At 32.5% G+C, this 17,264-nt stretch overlaps 1 protein-coding gene across 1 annotated transcript in view; it reads right to left on the reverse strand.

The window, feature by feature from the left end:
- The window catches only part of CCDC170 (coiled-coil domain containing 170), a 115,873-nt gene that overhangs the window by 27,794 nt on the left and 70,815 nt on the right, over nt 1-17,264 (reverse strand). Inside the window, exons 8-9 of the mRNA XM_074309539.1 lie at nt 11,833-12,006; nt 3,090-3,332 (exon numbers count right to left, since the gene is read on the reverse strand). Of these exons, the coding sequence (XP_074165640.1) occupies nt 3,090-3,332; nt 11,833-12,006 (417 nt within the window). The remainder of the gene's footprint in view (nt 1-3,089; nt 3,333-11,832; nt 12,007-17,264) is intronic.

The raw sequence follows: 17,264 nt of genomic DNA on the forward strand, positions 1-17,264 counted from the left end.
TTCACCCTATCCACTGAGCCACCTAGCTACCATATTAACATCATCTCCTTGTACATCTAATCATCTAGATGTGCTTATGATGAACATGAAAAACTAAGGCTTAAACAAAACTGTCACAAGAGATGAATTCCATAAATAATTTGATGAAATCATGCAAACGCAGTAACACATTTGCATATTCAGGAACTTCAATGAGAAGGGAATATGATCAAATTTTGTTTTTTTAAAAATATATCCTAAAGGATTGTAGACCACTCAAAAATCCCAGTCCTGTATATTGTAAACACTTTCTTCAGACTAGAAGAAGCTAAATATGATGAGCATTAAACATCACAAAAAGCAAAATTGACTATATATTAACAGACAGAGAGTGACTGATTTTGTGGGAGAATGTTTTCTGAATAGGCTGCCTTTATGCAATTAGACCATTTACCAATTAAAACATAAGTTAAAAATCAACACCAAATTAGAATGAGATAGATGAAAAGATGGAGGCAGCTAGGTGGTGCAGTGGATGAAGTGCCAGGCCTAGTGAGGAAGATTCAATCTCCTGAGGTTATATCTGGTCTCAGATACTTACTGATGGGTTCGCAAATGGGTTCACAAAGAGTCGGACACAACTGAAACAATACAACAACAATAAAAATAAGGAGATGTTACATGCAACAAGTTATGGACAGGAGAGTAAAAAATAATCTAAAAGTAAAGAAGACCAACAAATAAAAGATAGGATAGCACTACTCCCAACTATTCAAATAAGCTATTAACTCTGGAAATGAGAAATAACAGCAAAGACATTAATTTTTATTATCATCATTTATTGGGGAATAAAGAGAGATTCTAAAATGCCTCAGTCAATATTTATTCTTGTTGTTCTCAGTTCCTCATCACCTGCCCTACATTTTGGAGATAAAAAGGCAAAGAGTTAGTTTAACATAAAAGTTCTTTTACAAATCAGGAGCTTACATGAACTGAAAGGACAAAGAAATGAAGAATAAAAGGTTATTTTTTTGCAAGAAATTCTACAACAATCTATTTTCATCAATGATAAGAGTTTATAACTACCACATTTGGACTGTAAAATCAATGAACATAAGCTACAGATTTGATGTATTAGTTTGTACACATACACACACACAAATACCTATACTTTCTATGGTAATTTCACTGAGCCACACTCTATTAAACCACCCGTTAAAAACACTGCTTACAGCTAAAATATTCTTTTCCTTCAAAAGGGTTTATTAATCAATCAATTATAACTATCATGTCTTAAGCTTTGGTTATGTTTAATCTTTCTGTATCCTCAGGGAACAGTTTTGTTTTTGTTTGCTTGTTGCTTGTATTTACTTAATTACTTTTATTTTGATCTTTTGTCAAAGATATTTTTTAATTTGGGAAATTTTCCAGGTTCATAGATAATCTAAGATGCTCAGAGTTCCTGAAAACTGATCTCTTTATAACCATGGTATATTTTATATTATAGGTAAATAATACTTTCAGAACATCTCCATCTTTTGCCCTCAACTCTGCTAGAGGCAACTTCTTCACTTTTTTTCCACCTGTAAATAGAGTCTTTCCATAAAACTATCCTGGGCTCTGAGAGTCTAGCTTTGACCTCATCTTGCTTAGTTCCAGGACTATACTACAAACATTTCTTATACATCATTAGTTATATAGTACTTCATATATAATTCTAACCTCCCCCCTTTCCAGCTCCCCAGTTCCCATTTATATGATAGTCTTCATCAGTAAAATGTAAGCTTCTTGAAGATAAGGATTGTCTTGCTTGTTTTTCTTTGTATCTCTAATGTTTAGCACAGTGTCTAGTACCTAGTAAGTACTTGATGCTTTATGCAGCTGAATAATATATATAAATATATTTATGTTTATGTATTATTTACATTTATATAGTTATATATTTTATATATTTATTATATTTATTTATATATAATTATTATATATAATATATATACACACACATATATATATTTGAGCTGAATATGTATGCTATGACATATACCAATCACAGTGGCACAGATATATATGATATTTTAAATATTTTGGTTATGTCCATACAAATTTGGGGGGGGGGTTCCTTTATATTGTAAGGATCTTTAATATAGTGAACATTGCTCCAATTCCCTTCAGATTCCTAACTATGCCCATTATAGACATATCATTAAGACATTATCTCATAAGAACATCATTAAATTTTTGTAATAGAATCCGTCTGTTTTCCAAGTCATATTATGACATTATTAGGGAAACCATGTAACATCAGGCCAACTCAGCCCCACTTTTGACCTACAGCTAGCCCTACCTGGAAGACTAGCATATAACTTCTCTCAACTCTATTCCTATTGAACTATCAGCCTTCTGTAATACTGTTTCACCCAATGCCATTTTTAATGGAACTCATTAACAATAATGAGGATAGGAAACAGTATACCTGCATAATTTCATACACACAAAGGGATTTCAGTAAATGTTACCTTTCTCAGTGAAGAAGTGTGTCCATTTTCTCAAACTTGCCTTCACTGATTTATCCAATCAGAAGTCACTTTTTGTCCACAATTTTTTTTAAATTGTAGCACTTCGTTTTTTACCTTATTGTTAGATTGTTTGCACGTATGCCGCATGAGAGACAGAATAGTGGTGGATAAAAAATCAGCCTCTGAGCCTGGAAGTCCTGCCTCTCACATATTCTCTCAAGTGCCCTGTTCAACTCTCTAACACTATAAATTATACTGCTATGATGAACAGAAGGCCAGCCAGGGAATTAGGAAGATCTGAGTTCAAATTTTTATAAGGTGTATAACTAAGAATTAGCCATTTAACTTCTGCTCAATATTCTTATCTATAAAATAGGAATACTAATAATACCTACTTCCCAGGGTTGTGGTGAGATTCAAAGATAGTATTTGTAAAGCTCTTCAAACTCTAAAGTGATATATAAATGACAGTTTTGAGATGAGGATGAGGATGATGATGATTATCCACTTGGCCACTTTGTGAGCTTTGGGTAGACACACACTTTTCCCATGGCTAGAAAAATATCAACAAAGAGACATAAGCCTGGCACTTGCCTTGAGCTCATTGGTATCTGAGAGTTTAGCTTTGAGCTCGGTGTTAGATTGTCGGGACACTCTCAAGTCTTTCTGTAACCTCTCCACCATCTTCTGCAGTTTCCGGATGGTAAGATTGGCTTCATCCTTCTCTACAGCCAAGGCTGTACGAACCTGCCTCTCCTCTTCCAGCTGAATTATTTTCTGACGTAGAAGGTTCATGTGTAGCTCTCGGCTCTCCAGCCTTTCTTTCTGAGCCTTTAGCTGGTTTAAGAGAACAGGGAATTTTCTTTGTAACTGAACACTCAGGAAATATAAGTGAATTACTGCTATCACATTGATCTTTATATTTCAATAAGACTCATTTGTACCAACCAAAAAGGTTATTGAACTTCTTTTCCCTGATTGCATTTTTTATTCATTTTTTCCAGGAATTAATTTCAGGAACTACGAAGTCCTAGACAAAAGAACATAGAAAATGTGCAGAGGAGGCAGGCTTTCCACTCTGATTCTCCCTAGCATTAAATGCATCATAATAAAAAAGTGAAATTGCATTTAAGACCATGAAAATGGATTCATCAAGGCCAGACTATAACAAGACACTGAGAGATTCAATCCTCCACAAACCCAGTAGCAACAACCCTGCACTGATTAATCTCAATCACAAAGTGTTGGGTTTAGTTGGCCAAAAAAAAATTAGAGTTATTATGTTTTCAAATTACTTTTTAAAAATCACCTTTTTCTTAGTTGAAATGCCAGGGAAATTATTTTAAGAAGCCTTGGGTCCCATTTAATCAAAGAATCAATCCTAAAAACTGAAAAGAAACCAAGGAGTCATTTAATCCCACTCCCACCAGATAGACGAATCCCTCTACAAAGGGTTCATCGTCCTCTCCTTGAAAAGCAACAGAAGGCTCATTAATTTCACAGGCAACCTATATTCCATTTCCAAGCAGGTCTAAATATCAGGAAGATTGTGTGTGTGTGTGTGTGTGTGTGTGTGTGTGTGTGTTTAGCTGAAATTGGCTCCTTCTAGCTTCTGTTTAGCCTGATTTTAGCTCTGTATGAATCCATAAAGAATAATTCTAAGCCTTTTCCCCCAAGGCAGGCTTTCAAATGTTTGAAAAAGTTATCAGTTTACTCTAAATCCCTTCTTCTTTAAGATAACCATCTAGCAGGTTGTAATGGCAATAATAATAAGCTGAAAATCAGAACACTCTCAATGAAATCACAGGTCAGGTTCACATCACTAATCATACTCCCACTTGGGAAAGATTGAGATTTGACCAGTGTGGTCTTAAATGAAATGGATGGGAATTGCCCAGATATATTAGCCTTACTATAAGAAAAAAGATTTCTCAAGAATTAGAATTCTGCAAAAGAAGTCTTTATGTAAAAGCTGAATGACAATTCATTATATATGTCTAAGAGTGGATGCTCTCTTATTCAGTCAGGAACTAGATAAACTAGATGGCCATTAACATCCTTTTCAACACTGAAATTCAATGATGCTAACATTGCCTGAGAAGGAATGTTATAACAAATAAGGAATGAACAGGAACGACTTTATAGGGGAAATAAAATTTGAATTGAGCTTTGAAGGATGAATGGAATTCAACAAGAATGGTAGGAGGACACTTTAGGTATAGGCAATAGTGTGAACAAAAGCACAAAGGTTGAAAAGTTCAAGGATTGTTCAGCAGATTAAGAAGTAGTCCAGTTTGTCTATAATATATAATGCATTGAAGGATCAAGATAATGCTGGAAATAAAACGTGGTGCCAGATTATGAAAGACATTGAACAATGGGCAAAACAATTTGAACTTAAACTTCTAAGGAACCATTGAAAATTTTTTTGGGAAATGAGATGGCCAGATCTATATACATTAGGAAAGATTGGCAAGGTGAGTTTGAGAAAACTCATTAGATAAAAAGCTACTATAATAGTCCTAATGGGGGAGGGGGGAGAAAGACCCACACAAAGTTAGTCGTGTTGGTCATGTAAATAAAAGGGAGAAAATCATCCAAGACATGTTTTGTGAGGGAATCAGCCAAGACTTGATGACTGATTAGATGTAGGAGGTGAGGAAGATGAAAGAGTCAAAAACATCGTAATTTTGAAACAAATGAATGATAGTACCACTGCCAAAAAAATCAAGTCAAAGGGGTACAAGGGGAGACAGTGTATTTAAGAGGAAAACAATAACTCAATTTTGGATGCTGAATTTCAAATAACAGTAGAACAAAGGACCTGAAATTTGAGAGAAATGAAAATTAAGGTCCAAATATGAGCATCATCTGAATAAGGTGACAGCTGAAGTCTTAAAAATTAATAAGCTTGCTCACAGAAGTCAATCAATCAACAAGTATTTACTGCTTGTCTACTATGAGCTAGGCACTTTGCTTCATGTTCAGAAATAAAAGAATAAAGAGTAGATATATATACACACATGTATACAGTCACATTGTGGCTGTCACATATATACACATAAATACACTTGCATATAGTGCATTTGTATGGCTATATGTGTTTCTTGTGAACATGTATAATACACATGTATCCATGAGTTCATATACTATATTGTTGTATTTTATATGTACATTGTGTATTTGTGTGTTTGTATTGTGTATATATTATGCATGTATGTCCATATATACGTACTTGTTGGGCATTGTGCTGGTATATGTTTTTTATGAATATGCATGTGGATCTATATGCATGTGTGGGCATGTGGGTTATGTATACATAAATAAATATATACTAAATACATTTAAAAATAAATATAAGATAGTATTGAGGAAAAAGCACTTATAACAAGAGATATCAAAAAAGGCCCCAAAGGGAGGCAGAGAATGCCTTCTAGGCATAAGGACAACCTGTGGAAATGGAGAGATATGAAAGATAGAGTGCTATATATAAAAAAAGAGCAAGATCACTTTGATTGCACCATTAGAAATATGAACATGGAGTATTATATAAAAATTTTGGAAATGTAGGAACCAGGTGGCAAAAGACTTTAAAAGTCTTTTTATATTATATCCTATATTTTTACATATATTTTATATATTTTATCCTAGAAGCAATAGAGAGCCACTAGAGCTTTTTGAGCAAGAAAGTGACATAGAGCTGTGCTTTGAAAAAACCATCTTGCTGACAGGAAAAAATAATGATGAATGTTGGAGGGGATGTGGGAAAACTGGGACACTGATGCATTGTTGGTGGAGTTGTGAAAGAATCCAACCATTCTGGAGAGCAATTTGGAACTATGCCCAAAAAGTTATCAAAATGTGCATATCCTTTGACCCAGCAGTGCTACTACTGGGCTTATATCCCAAAGAAATACTAAAGAAGGGAAAGGGACCTGTATGTGCCAAAATGTTTGTGGCAGCTCTTTTTGTAGTGGCTAGAAACTGGAAAATGAATGGATGCCCATCAATTGGAGAATGGTTGGGTAAATTCTAGTATATGAATGTTATGGAATATTATTGTTCTGTAAGAAATGACCAACTGGAGGAATACAGAGAGGCTTGGAGAGACTTACATCAACTGATGCTGAATGAAACGAGCAGAATCAGGAGATTAGTATACACTTCAACAATAATACTGTATGAGGATGTATTCTGATGGAAGTGGATATCTTCAACAAAGAGAAGATCTAATTCAATTCCAATTGAGCAATGATGGGCAGAATCAGCTATACCCAGAGAAGGAACACTAGGAAATGAGTGTAAACTGTTTGCATTTTTATTTTTCCTCTCAGGTTATTTTTACCTTCTGAATCCAATTCTTCCTGTGCAACAAGAAATTCGGTTCTGCACACATATATTGTATCTAGGGTATACTATAACATATTTAACATGTATGGGACTGCCTACCATCTAGGGGAGGGGGTTGAAGGAAGGAGGGGAAAATTCAGACAGAAGTGAGTGCAAGGGATAATGTTGTAAAAAATTACCCATGCATATGTACTGTCAAAAAAAGGTTATAATTATAAAATTAATAAAAAAATTTTAAAAAGAAAAAACCATCTTGCAGAAAAAGATAATGATAAATGTTGGAGGAGATGTGGGGAAAATGGTACATAAATACATTATTGGTGGAGTTATGAAATAATCCCACCATTCTGGAGATCAAGTTAAAAATAAGCCCAATGGTCTATAAAACTACATACCCTTTAATCTAGCAGTGTCTCTACTGGATCTGAATTTCAAAGATATCATAAAAGAATAGAAAAAGACTCACATGTGCAAAAATGTTTATAGCAGCCCTTTTTGTAGTGGCAAGGAACTGGAAATTGAGTGGATACCCATCAGTTGGGGATGGCTGAATAAGTTATGATATAAGAAGATAATGGAATATTATTGTACTATAAGAAATGATGAATAGGCTGATTTCAGAAAATCACATGAGAAATTACACGAGCTAATGCTGAGTGAAATGAGTAGAATCAAAAGAACACTGTACACAGTAATAAGAAGATTATGCGATGATCAACTGTGATGGACTTGGCTCTTTTCAACAATGCAGTGATTCAAGACAATTTCAATAGACTTGGGATGGAAAATGCCATCAGCATCCAGAGAGAGACTGAAAGTGGACCAAAACATAATAATTTCACTTTTTTATGTTGTTATTGTTTGTTTGTTTGTTTGTTTTCCTTTTTCATTGTTTTTTTTTCTTTTTGATCTGATTTTTCTTGTACAACATGGCAAATATAGAAATATGTTTAAAAGAATTGCACATATTTAACTTATATCAGATTGTTTTCCATTTTGGGGAGGGAGAAGGAGAAAAATTGTAACAAAAAGTTTTATAAAAATCTTTATAGAAGATAAAACTATCTTTACATGTATTTGAGAAAAACTACTATTTTTTTAAAAAGAAAAAAGAAAAAAAAATCATTTTGACAGCTGAGTAGCCCAATTAGGAAGCCATTGCAATAGTCTAGGCAAGAGATGATATCCTGAATTAGGATATTGGACCTATGAGTAGAAAGACAGGGACATATACATATACTTCCATAGTAAGGTGGTAAAAATCTGTAGGAGTAGCATTTATTGGATATATAGCTAATAATAGCTGACATTTACATAGTGCTTACTATGTCCCAAGCACTGTACTAAGCACTTGACAATTTTTATCTTAATTGATCCTCACAACATCCCTGGGATATAGATACTATTGTTATCCCCATTTTTACATACAAGATGAAGCAATGGTTAAACGACTTCCCAGAGTCACATAGCTAACAAATGTCTGAGACCAGATTTAAACTCGGATTTTTTCCTGACTTGGAGCTCCATCTCCTATTCCACCTAACTGTGAAGAGTCAAGGGGAATGCTGAGTTTGTGAATTTGATTCATAATGGTGCCTACTATGGGAATAGGGAAGTTGGGAAGGAAGATAGATTTGGCATAAAAAATGATAACTCGCAGTCATCACTTCCTTTCCTAAAAGCTCATGATCCACTCAATTAACAATTTATATAAGGATTTTGCTGTGATCAACATAAAGCTCACTAGTCTGTGGTTTGCACTGTATGTCTTTTCTTTTCTGTGAGGAACTACTGACAATAACACCTCCAATTTTTTTCACTACCCCATGTACAGAATTCACCCAGGTCAAGAAATCTGAACTTACTCAGAGTCAAAAAAATCAGACACTTACTACTTCCTCACCTATCTTTGGCTCTAAAACTTATTTTCTTTTACCCTTTCTAGGCTGAAGATCATTCTCCTTGATAAAGAAAAAACAAAATAGCATTTAGTTAGTTCCTCTTTCTGTAGCATCAACTCCACCCACCATTCTTCTTCTCAATGTAAAAATAGCTATAAAAGTCCTTTTTGTTTTCTCTATCTTTTTTTTCAATCATTGTCAATACATTTTGGATTTTATCTTTCTTGACACTGTTCTTAAAGCTTTATGAAAATACTACTTAAGAGAGCTAGAAGGGGTTCCAAGGGAATATAGTTTGATAGCTTATAATATCTACACACTGTGCTCTCTGCTTCTCCCATTTAAAAAAAATATATTAGAAAATATTCATCATTTGCAATTAAAATTAATGAATTCTTAATGCATTAATTTGAATTAATGAATTAATGAAATTTGGGGTACTTCTAAAGAAAGTATAATCATCAAGAAAAAAGAGGCTTTCTGGCTTTCCTTTAATATTATTGCTTTCATCTTGAGATTATCTCTAACTTACCCTGTATATAACTTGTTTGTATATAGTACTTGCACAATTTTCTCATTATTTGCATTTCCCCAGAATGTGGGCAAAAAAATTGTTTTTTGCCTTTCTTTGTATTCCCAGCATTTAGAATCCCAGAATTTATAATTTTAAAATGTTTATTGACATATTGAAGAAAAAATATTCCAGTTTCAAATTACTCAAATCTAATAACTAGTGTCATTATAAAATATAGTTATGCTGAAAATGTATATGACATTGCATAATAAATAATACTGTAAGCTTAACTCCATTCAACTTTATTCTATTCAACATAAAAATACCAATGTACTGAAGACAATGGCATTCAAAATTATCACTTGGAGACAATCATATTTTATAATTCTATCCTCCTATATTTGTTCTTAAAAATAGCCAAAGTCATGACAAATTCACTAAACTGGGAGTTTCAACTGTTTTCCTTATTTCTTCTAAGTAGCTTACCAAAGGGGCAGCTAGGTGGCGCAGTGGATAGAGCACCAGGCTTGAATTCAGGAGGACGGGAGTTCAAATCTGATCTCAGACAGTTAACACTTCCTAGCTGTGTGACCCTGGGCAAGTCACTTAACCCCAGCCTCAGGGGGAAAAATAAATAAATAAGTATCTTACCGAAGCTAATATATTTAAATTACTAAAGTTATATACTTTGCAATGAGGAGGGGCTCATTGTGATTCAGAATCTGTGCCAGGAACTTGCTTCATAAGGGAAACTTATTCCTAGCAAGATCATCTTAATATTTTCTAGATGGTAAAAGGAAGTGATGATCATCAGCATCCTTTTAATATTTTATTAACTAAATTTGTCTTCATGATCTTTTTCATTTGGTATTCCATTCTACAACAAATTTAAGTAGTAATACAAGTATCTTGTGCCCTTAAAATATAGGACTAACAAAACCTAGAGTAATTTCTTCACAGGGTTGTCAAGAGAATCAAATGAGTTAGTATAAGTAAAGTGTCTTGTAAATCTTAAAGTGTTCTCAATATTTTCATTATTATTATTATCATGCATTATATGTAGTACATATTATGAATTTATTATTATCATTGTTGTTGTTATAATTAATAGTGTTCATTTCCTTTATTATAGGCTCCAAGTAGAAAGGAATGACTGCTGCGTATATAGAAAGATTGATTATCTGGGTAGCACCTGGAAAGAAAATATAATCCAAAATTTCTTTCTTGATGGCAGTGATATTGTTATATAAAATATCCTTAAAGTTACAATGATTGTGGTATAGAAAAGGAACTACTATATAGTTTCCTGGTAGACTCATTCATATTTCCCTATTCCTTTCCTTTTTTTCCTGAGGCAATTAGGGTTAAGTGACTAGCCCAGGGTCACCCAGCCAGAAAGTGTTAAGTGACTGAGGTCACATTGAATTCAGGGCCTCCTGAATTTAGGGCTGGTGCTCTCCCTATTCCTTTCTTTAAAAAAAAAAAAAAATAATAACTACCATGTTTTTTCTTCCTTTCTTCTTTTCATGCCTGAATGAGAGGGCAGTTTTTTTTTTCATTCTGTACTTACATCATCACCATTCTTCTAAATTTAAAATAAGAAATTTTATTTTAGAATTATTCTTAAAACAAATCTAGTGATCCCACTAAATTTCTACTCTAATGTTTCATCATGGTATGGAAGCCTGGCTTCTCAAAGGTAAAACAAAGGCTGATGGGTTCTTGACCAAGGATGAAGTGTGCCTAACAAACCACAAAGTGTAAAAGTGTAAAAGAATGATTTTACATCAAAGTATGAAGCCAGATTTAATTGAATTAATGGAAAAAAATTTATTTAAGTGTCCATTTGCCAGGCATTGTGCAAAGCACTGGGGATAAAAATGCTAAAGTGAGGCGTTTCTTATTATCTAGAAGCCTACATTCTAATGGAAAAAATAAAACATTTAAAAGATTAGTGGCCAAAAAAGGTAATTTTGGTCTAGGAGGTGGAGCCATAAATATTTTACCTTTTCTAGAAACAATGGTAATATGAATTTGATACTGTTCTCACAAGAAAAATTGGTAGGAAAACAGAAAAGGCCTATCAATGTAGTGGGGTAAATCAGAAGATGGTAAAATGCCAGATGTGAACAGATGGTTGATCTATATGTTGATGTGACAATTGGATAAATGAATGGATGGATGGATGAACAGATGGATGGGACAGAAAGCATGACCTTAATCCAGCTAGATATAGGGGATTTCTGAACTTTACATTCATCTTCTATATTCCAATCCTTGTCATTCCTTGATCACTACAAATGAAGTACATTAAAGCTTCAAGAGTCAGAATGTACCACTTTTACTCAGATATGTAGAATTTCCAATCTATCAATGAAGGTAGTACTTATACAGATGATTCCATAGATACATAGAAATAGCAAAGAAGTATATCTCAGCCAAAACTAGCAATAATTGTTGATTAATATGGACTTAACATTAACATTATCTCTTACAATATTTGGGATTCCCCCAGAAATTGTTTTGAGTTTTTTTTTTTTTCCAACAAGGCTAAGGCAGACCACCTTCTTACCTTTCTCTGTAAGCTATGGGCCATGGTCTTGTTTTCAATAACTGCATTGCTCTCAAGTCGAACCAGTTGCTCTGCACGAGCTAAAACTGCATCCAGCCGCATGTCAAAGCCAAGTTCAGCAGCCACCTGGTCTAACTTCATCTTCTCTGAAAGTTGATCCACAAATTTAAGATACTAAATCCCAAAACAAAAATGAAATTGATATAGAAAACACAGTTAACAGGTGAATTTGTCAGATTTTTCTATTTCTCTAAAGTAGGGTACTAATGACTGATTACTTTTCAAAGCATAGACTAAGCAGAACACTGCAATGTGATTATTTTCAATAAGGAACTAACAGAATGGAAACAAATTATATATATATATATATAGCTTTGTTTCAAAAGCTAAGAAAACTACAGTATATATTTGCATTTTTCTTTTAGTAATATCAAAGTAGACCAGCTATGAAAACATATGATCAGTAGAAAACATATGAACACATTAATAGTCCGGAGTGAATACATATGTGTGTTATATCATATATATGTGTGTGTGTGAAAACACACACACACACACACACACACACATATATATATATATATATATATATATATATATATATATATATATATATATATATATATATATATATATATATAGGAAAAATGAGAGAGAGAAGAGGAAAAGCGAGAGGAAGGTGGGGAGAGAGACAGACAGACAGAAGGAGGGAGGGAAGGAGAGAAAAAGGAGGAAAAGAGGGAGGAGAAAGGGAGGAAGAAAAAGAAGAAAGAGGGAAGGAAGAAGAAAGGGAAGGAGAAAGGGAGGGGAGAGGGTGAAAAAGATACAGAGATAAAGAGTGACAAACAGATGACTGAAATAGTAGCTAGTAGGGCAAAGTTGAAATCAAGGAGACTTGGGGCTTAATACAGTCACCAGCCATGTAATCAGAACAACTCATTTAGTCTTTTATTGTCCCCCATCAATTCTAGTTTCTAAGAGTCTGACTTAAAAAAGCACTAGCCAATCAGTATCAACTGAAGAGTCTCGAGGAAGTTTGCAAATAGAAATTCCTTATATTAATGAAATAATAGATCTAGGCCAAATGCATTAATATATATGTAAAAGAGAATCAATAGTCCTTAAATGAAGATCCTTAAGGATACTGATTTTAATGTATAGATTTTGTGATAGTTTTTTCAAAGTACACTTTAATACTTATTTGTAGGTCATGGTTATTCTAAAAAGTTGCTATTGATGGAATAGCAACTGAATAAGTGGTACATTACTGTATAAACTACTTTGTTTACATGTTGGATCATAAAATCTAACATGGCTCAGAAAATCAACAGACATAGCACTAGGACAAAACTGGCAGTCATCTAATTATCAATATAAATAATAACTATGACAATGTATATGAAAAGAACAGCAACAATTGAAAATAAATGGTATGAAATTATGATGACTAAGTGCACCCCCAAAGAAAGGATTGAGAAGCCACTTCAAGTCCTCTTTGCAGAAGTAGGAGCAGTAGGGTTATGAAACAATATGGTAAATGTTGCACTTTTTCAACATGTTGGCTAATTTAGCTGAATTGGGGCTTTCTTTCTCTTTTTTATTATGATAAGGACTCTCTGAAATTTATGGGATGCATCCAAAGCAGTACTTAAAGAAAAATTTATAGTGCTTACATAATAAAATAGAGGAATAAACAGATCAATGATTTGTGTATACAACTTTTTTAAAAACTAGAAAAAGGATAAATTTTAAATCCCAAATTAAGCACAAAATCAGAAGTCCTGACAATCAAAATAGAGAATAATCAAATTAAAAGAAAACCATTAAGCCAATAAATAAAATAGATGCTAGTTTTTTTTTAATGAAATAAACCATTGGTTAATTTGATTTTAAAAAAAAGAAAAGAAGAAAAGCAAATTACAAACATCAAAAATGTAAAGTGTGAACTTTTCACCAATGAAGAAATTTAGAGAATTGTTAAAAGTTATTTTGCCCCATTATATGCCAATAAATTTGACAATCTAAATGAAGTTAATGAATATCTACAAAAATATAAATTACCCAGATTAACAAAAGAAGAAATAAAATACTTGAATAACCCAATCTCAGAAAAAGAAATTGAATTGGTCATCAATTAATTTCCTAAAAAAGAATCCCCAGGACTGGATGGATCCACAAACATTTAAAGAGCAATTAATCCTGATACTGTATAAACTATTTGAAAAAATAGGTGGAGTCCTACCAAATTCTTTTTGTGACAAAAAATATGATGCTTATAAATCTAAACCAGGAAAAAAAAAGAGAAAGAAAATAATAGACCTATTTGCCTAACAAATATTGATGCATAAATGTTAAATAAAATGCTAGCAAAGAGATTACAGCAATATATGACAAGAATCATACAAGGTAGAATTTATATCAAGAATGCAGGGGTGGTTCAATATTAGGAAAACTGTTAGCATAATTGATCATATCAATAACAAAACCAACTGAATCATAATCTTTTCGATAAATACAGAAAAAGCCTTTGACAAGATATAGCACCCTTTCTTATAATAAACACTAGAGAGCATAGGAATAAATGGAGTTTACTTTAAAATAAATACTATTTATCTAAAACTGTCAGCAAGTACCTAGAAGCTAGAAGCTAAAAATCTTTTCAATACAATCAGAATGGGAAGCAAGGTTGCTCATTATCACCTCCTTTATTTAATGCTGTACTAGAAATGTTAGTTGTAGCAATAAGAAAATGAAATTAAAGGATTTAGAATAGTCAATGAGAAAATAAAACTATCACTCTTTGTGGTGATATAATTGTTAGAAAGTCCTAGAAAATCAACTAAAAAAACTGCTTAAAATTATTAACAACTTTAGCAAAGTTGCAGGATACAAAATAAATCTACATAAAACATTAGCATTTCTGTATATTAGTAACAAAGTCCAGCAACAAGAGATAGAAAGATAGATGTTCTATTTTAAAAACTGTAGACAAATAGTAGTAACTATACACAAGTCTACCTGCCAAGGCAAATCCAGGAACTATATGAGCAAAACTATAAAAACTTTTCATACAAATAATGTCAGATCTAAACAATTAGAAAATATTAATTGCTCGTGGATAGGCTGAGTCAATAATAAAATGTCAATTTAACCTAATCAATCTATTTATTCAGTGCCATACCAAACTATCAAAAAATGTATTTTATAGAGCTAGAAAAATAATAGCAAAATTCATAGGAAAGAACAAAAGCTCGAGAATATCAAAGGAATCAATATTTTAAAAACCATGAAAGAAGGTAGTCTAGCCATCCTATATCTCAAACTATAAAGTGTAATTATCAAACCAATTTGGTAGTGTAGAGTGTTGGATCAGTGAAATATATTAGCTATAAATCACATCATAAGAAAAGACCATGGTAACCTATATGATAAATCCAAAGATCTAAACTTTTGAAACAAAAACTCATTATTTGACACAAACTACTCAGAAAACTAGAAAACAGTATGGCAAAAACTAGATATAGACCAACTTCTCACACCATCTGCCAAGATAAGGACAAAATGTGTAGAGTGATACCATAAGCAAATTAAGAGAGCTTGGAATAGTTTAGCTGTCAGATTTATGAATAAGGGAAGAATTTAGAAACAAAGAAAATATAGAGAGCATTAAAAATATAAAACAGATAATTTTGATTACATAAATTTAAAAATTTTGCACAAAATCAATGTAAACAAAATTAAAAGAAAACTGAGGAAAATTTTGCAACAAGTATCTCTGATAAATGCCTGTTTTCAAATATACAGAGAGCTGAATCAGTTTTATAAAAATACAATTAATTTCCCAATTGATAAATGGTCAAAGGATATGACTAGGCAGTTTTCAAAGAAATCAAAGCTATCTATAATCATAGGAAAAATTTTCTAAATCACTATTGATAAGACAAATGTAAATTAAAACAATTCTGAGGTATCACCTTATACCTATCAGAGAGGATAATAAAAAAAAGTGGGGGGGGGGAGGAAAATTTTAGATGTTAAAAAGAATGTGGGACACTTATGTACTGTTGGTGGAGTTGTAAAGTAAACCAGCCATTCTGGAAAGTAATTTGGAACTATGCCCAAAGGGCAATAAAATTGTGCATATACTTTGATAACAACAATACAACTCCTAGGTCTATATCCCAAAGACATCCAAAAAAATGGGGAAAAGATCCATTTCTACAAAAATATTTGTAATAGCTCTTTTTTGTGATGACTAAGAATTGGAAATCAAAGGGATGTCCATCAATTGGGAAATAGTCAAACAATCTGTGGTATATCATTGTGGTAGAATACTACTATGCTTTAAGAAATCACAAGCAGAATAATTTCAGAAAAATCTGGAGAGATTTACATGAACTGATGTATAGTGAAGTAAACAGAACCAGGAGAACATTGTACACAGTAATAGCAATATTATTCAGCGAAAAACTTACCTACTCTCTACAAATAATGCTCCAAGACAATACCAAAGTACTAATGATGAAGCATACTACTGGTCTCCAGAGAAAGAACTGACTGATTTAATACAGACTGAAGCATGTTATTTTTCACTTTCTTTCTCCCATTGCTTTTCTTATTAGAGTTTTCTTGTACAAAATGATTAATATGGAAATATTTTATATAACTGCACTGTATAACCTATTTTTGATTGCTTATTGTCTCAAGGAGGGAGGAAGAGATAGAATTTGGAACTCAAAACTTTAAAGAAAAATGATTCTTAAAAATAGAAAAAAATATCTCTGCAAAAATTTTTAAAAGAAAGAAAGAAAGAAAGAAACTGAGGCCCAAAGTGAGTGAGTAATTTATCCAAAATCACAAAGACATTAAACAGCAGAACTAATAACTGAACCCCAATACTGTAAGGCAACATTCTTTCCACAGAACTTTGCTATTTCATTACATGACCAACATTTTTTTTTGGAAAATAGTTCATTGGCAGTAATTCTATTTAGATATGCAATCTGGGGACCTCCTATGCATCCAGAGAAAATAAATTGCTGTCTTCAATACTAGAGAATGGAGCATAATTCTAGAAATTTTCAATCAGTTATTTTTTGCAGAAAGAAAGAAAAGTAAGCTTAAAACTTAACTAAAATGTTATTTATATTTTAAAGGAATCATAGGTATTCAAACAAATGTTTTGCACCAAAATAATATTTAGTTTTTCTTCATATTTTCATGTGTAATTTTATGCTCTTTAGATCATAGATTTCATAGGTAGCTAGAATCATAGATCTAGAACTAGAAGGAATTCTAGAAGACATTTGGTCCAACCTATTCATTTTATTGATGAGGAAACTGAGACCCAGATATAAAGTGACTTAAGTAACTGAATATGGATTTAAACTCAAGTATAGCTGGGTTACTCTTCTTACTATATATTATTTGAG

This window comes from Sminthopsis crassicaudata, chromosome 4 (genome assembly GCF_048593235.1).
Source record: "Sminthopsis crassicaudata isolate SCR6 chromosome 4, ASM4859323v1, whole genome shotgun sequence".
In the NCBI taxonomy this organism is placed as follows: Eukaryota; Metazoa; Chordata; class Mammalia; order Dasyuromorphia; family Dasyuridae; genus Sminthopsis; species Sminthopsis crassicaudata.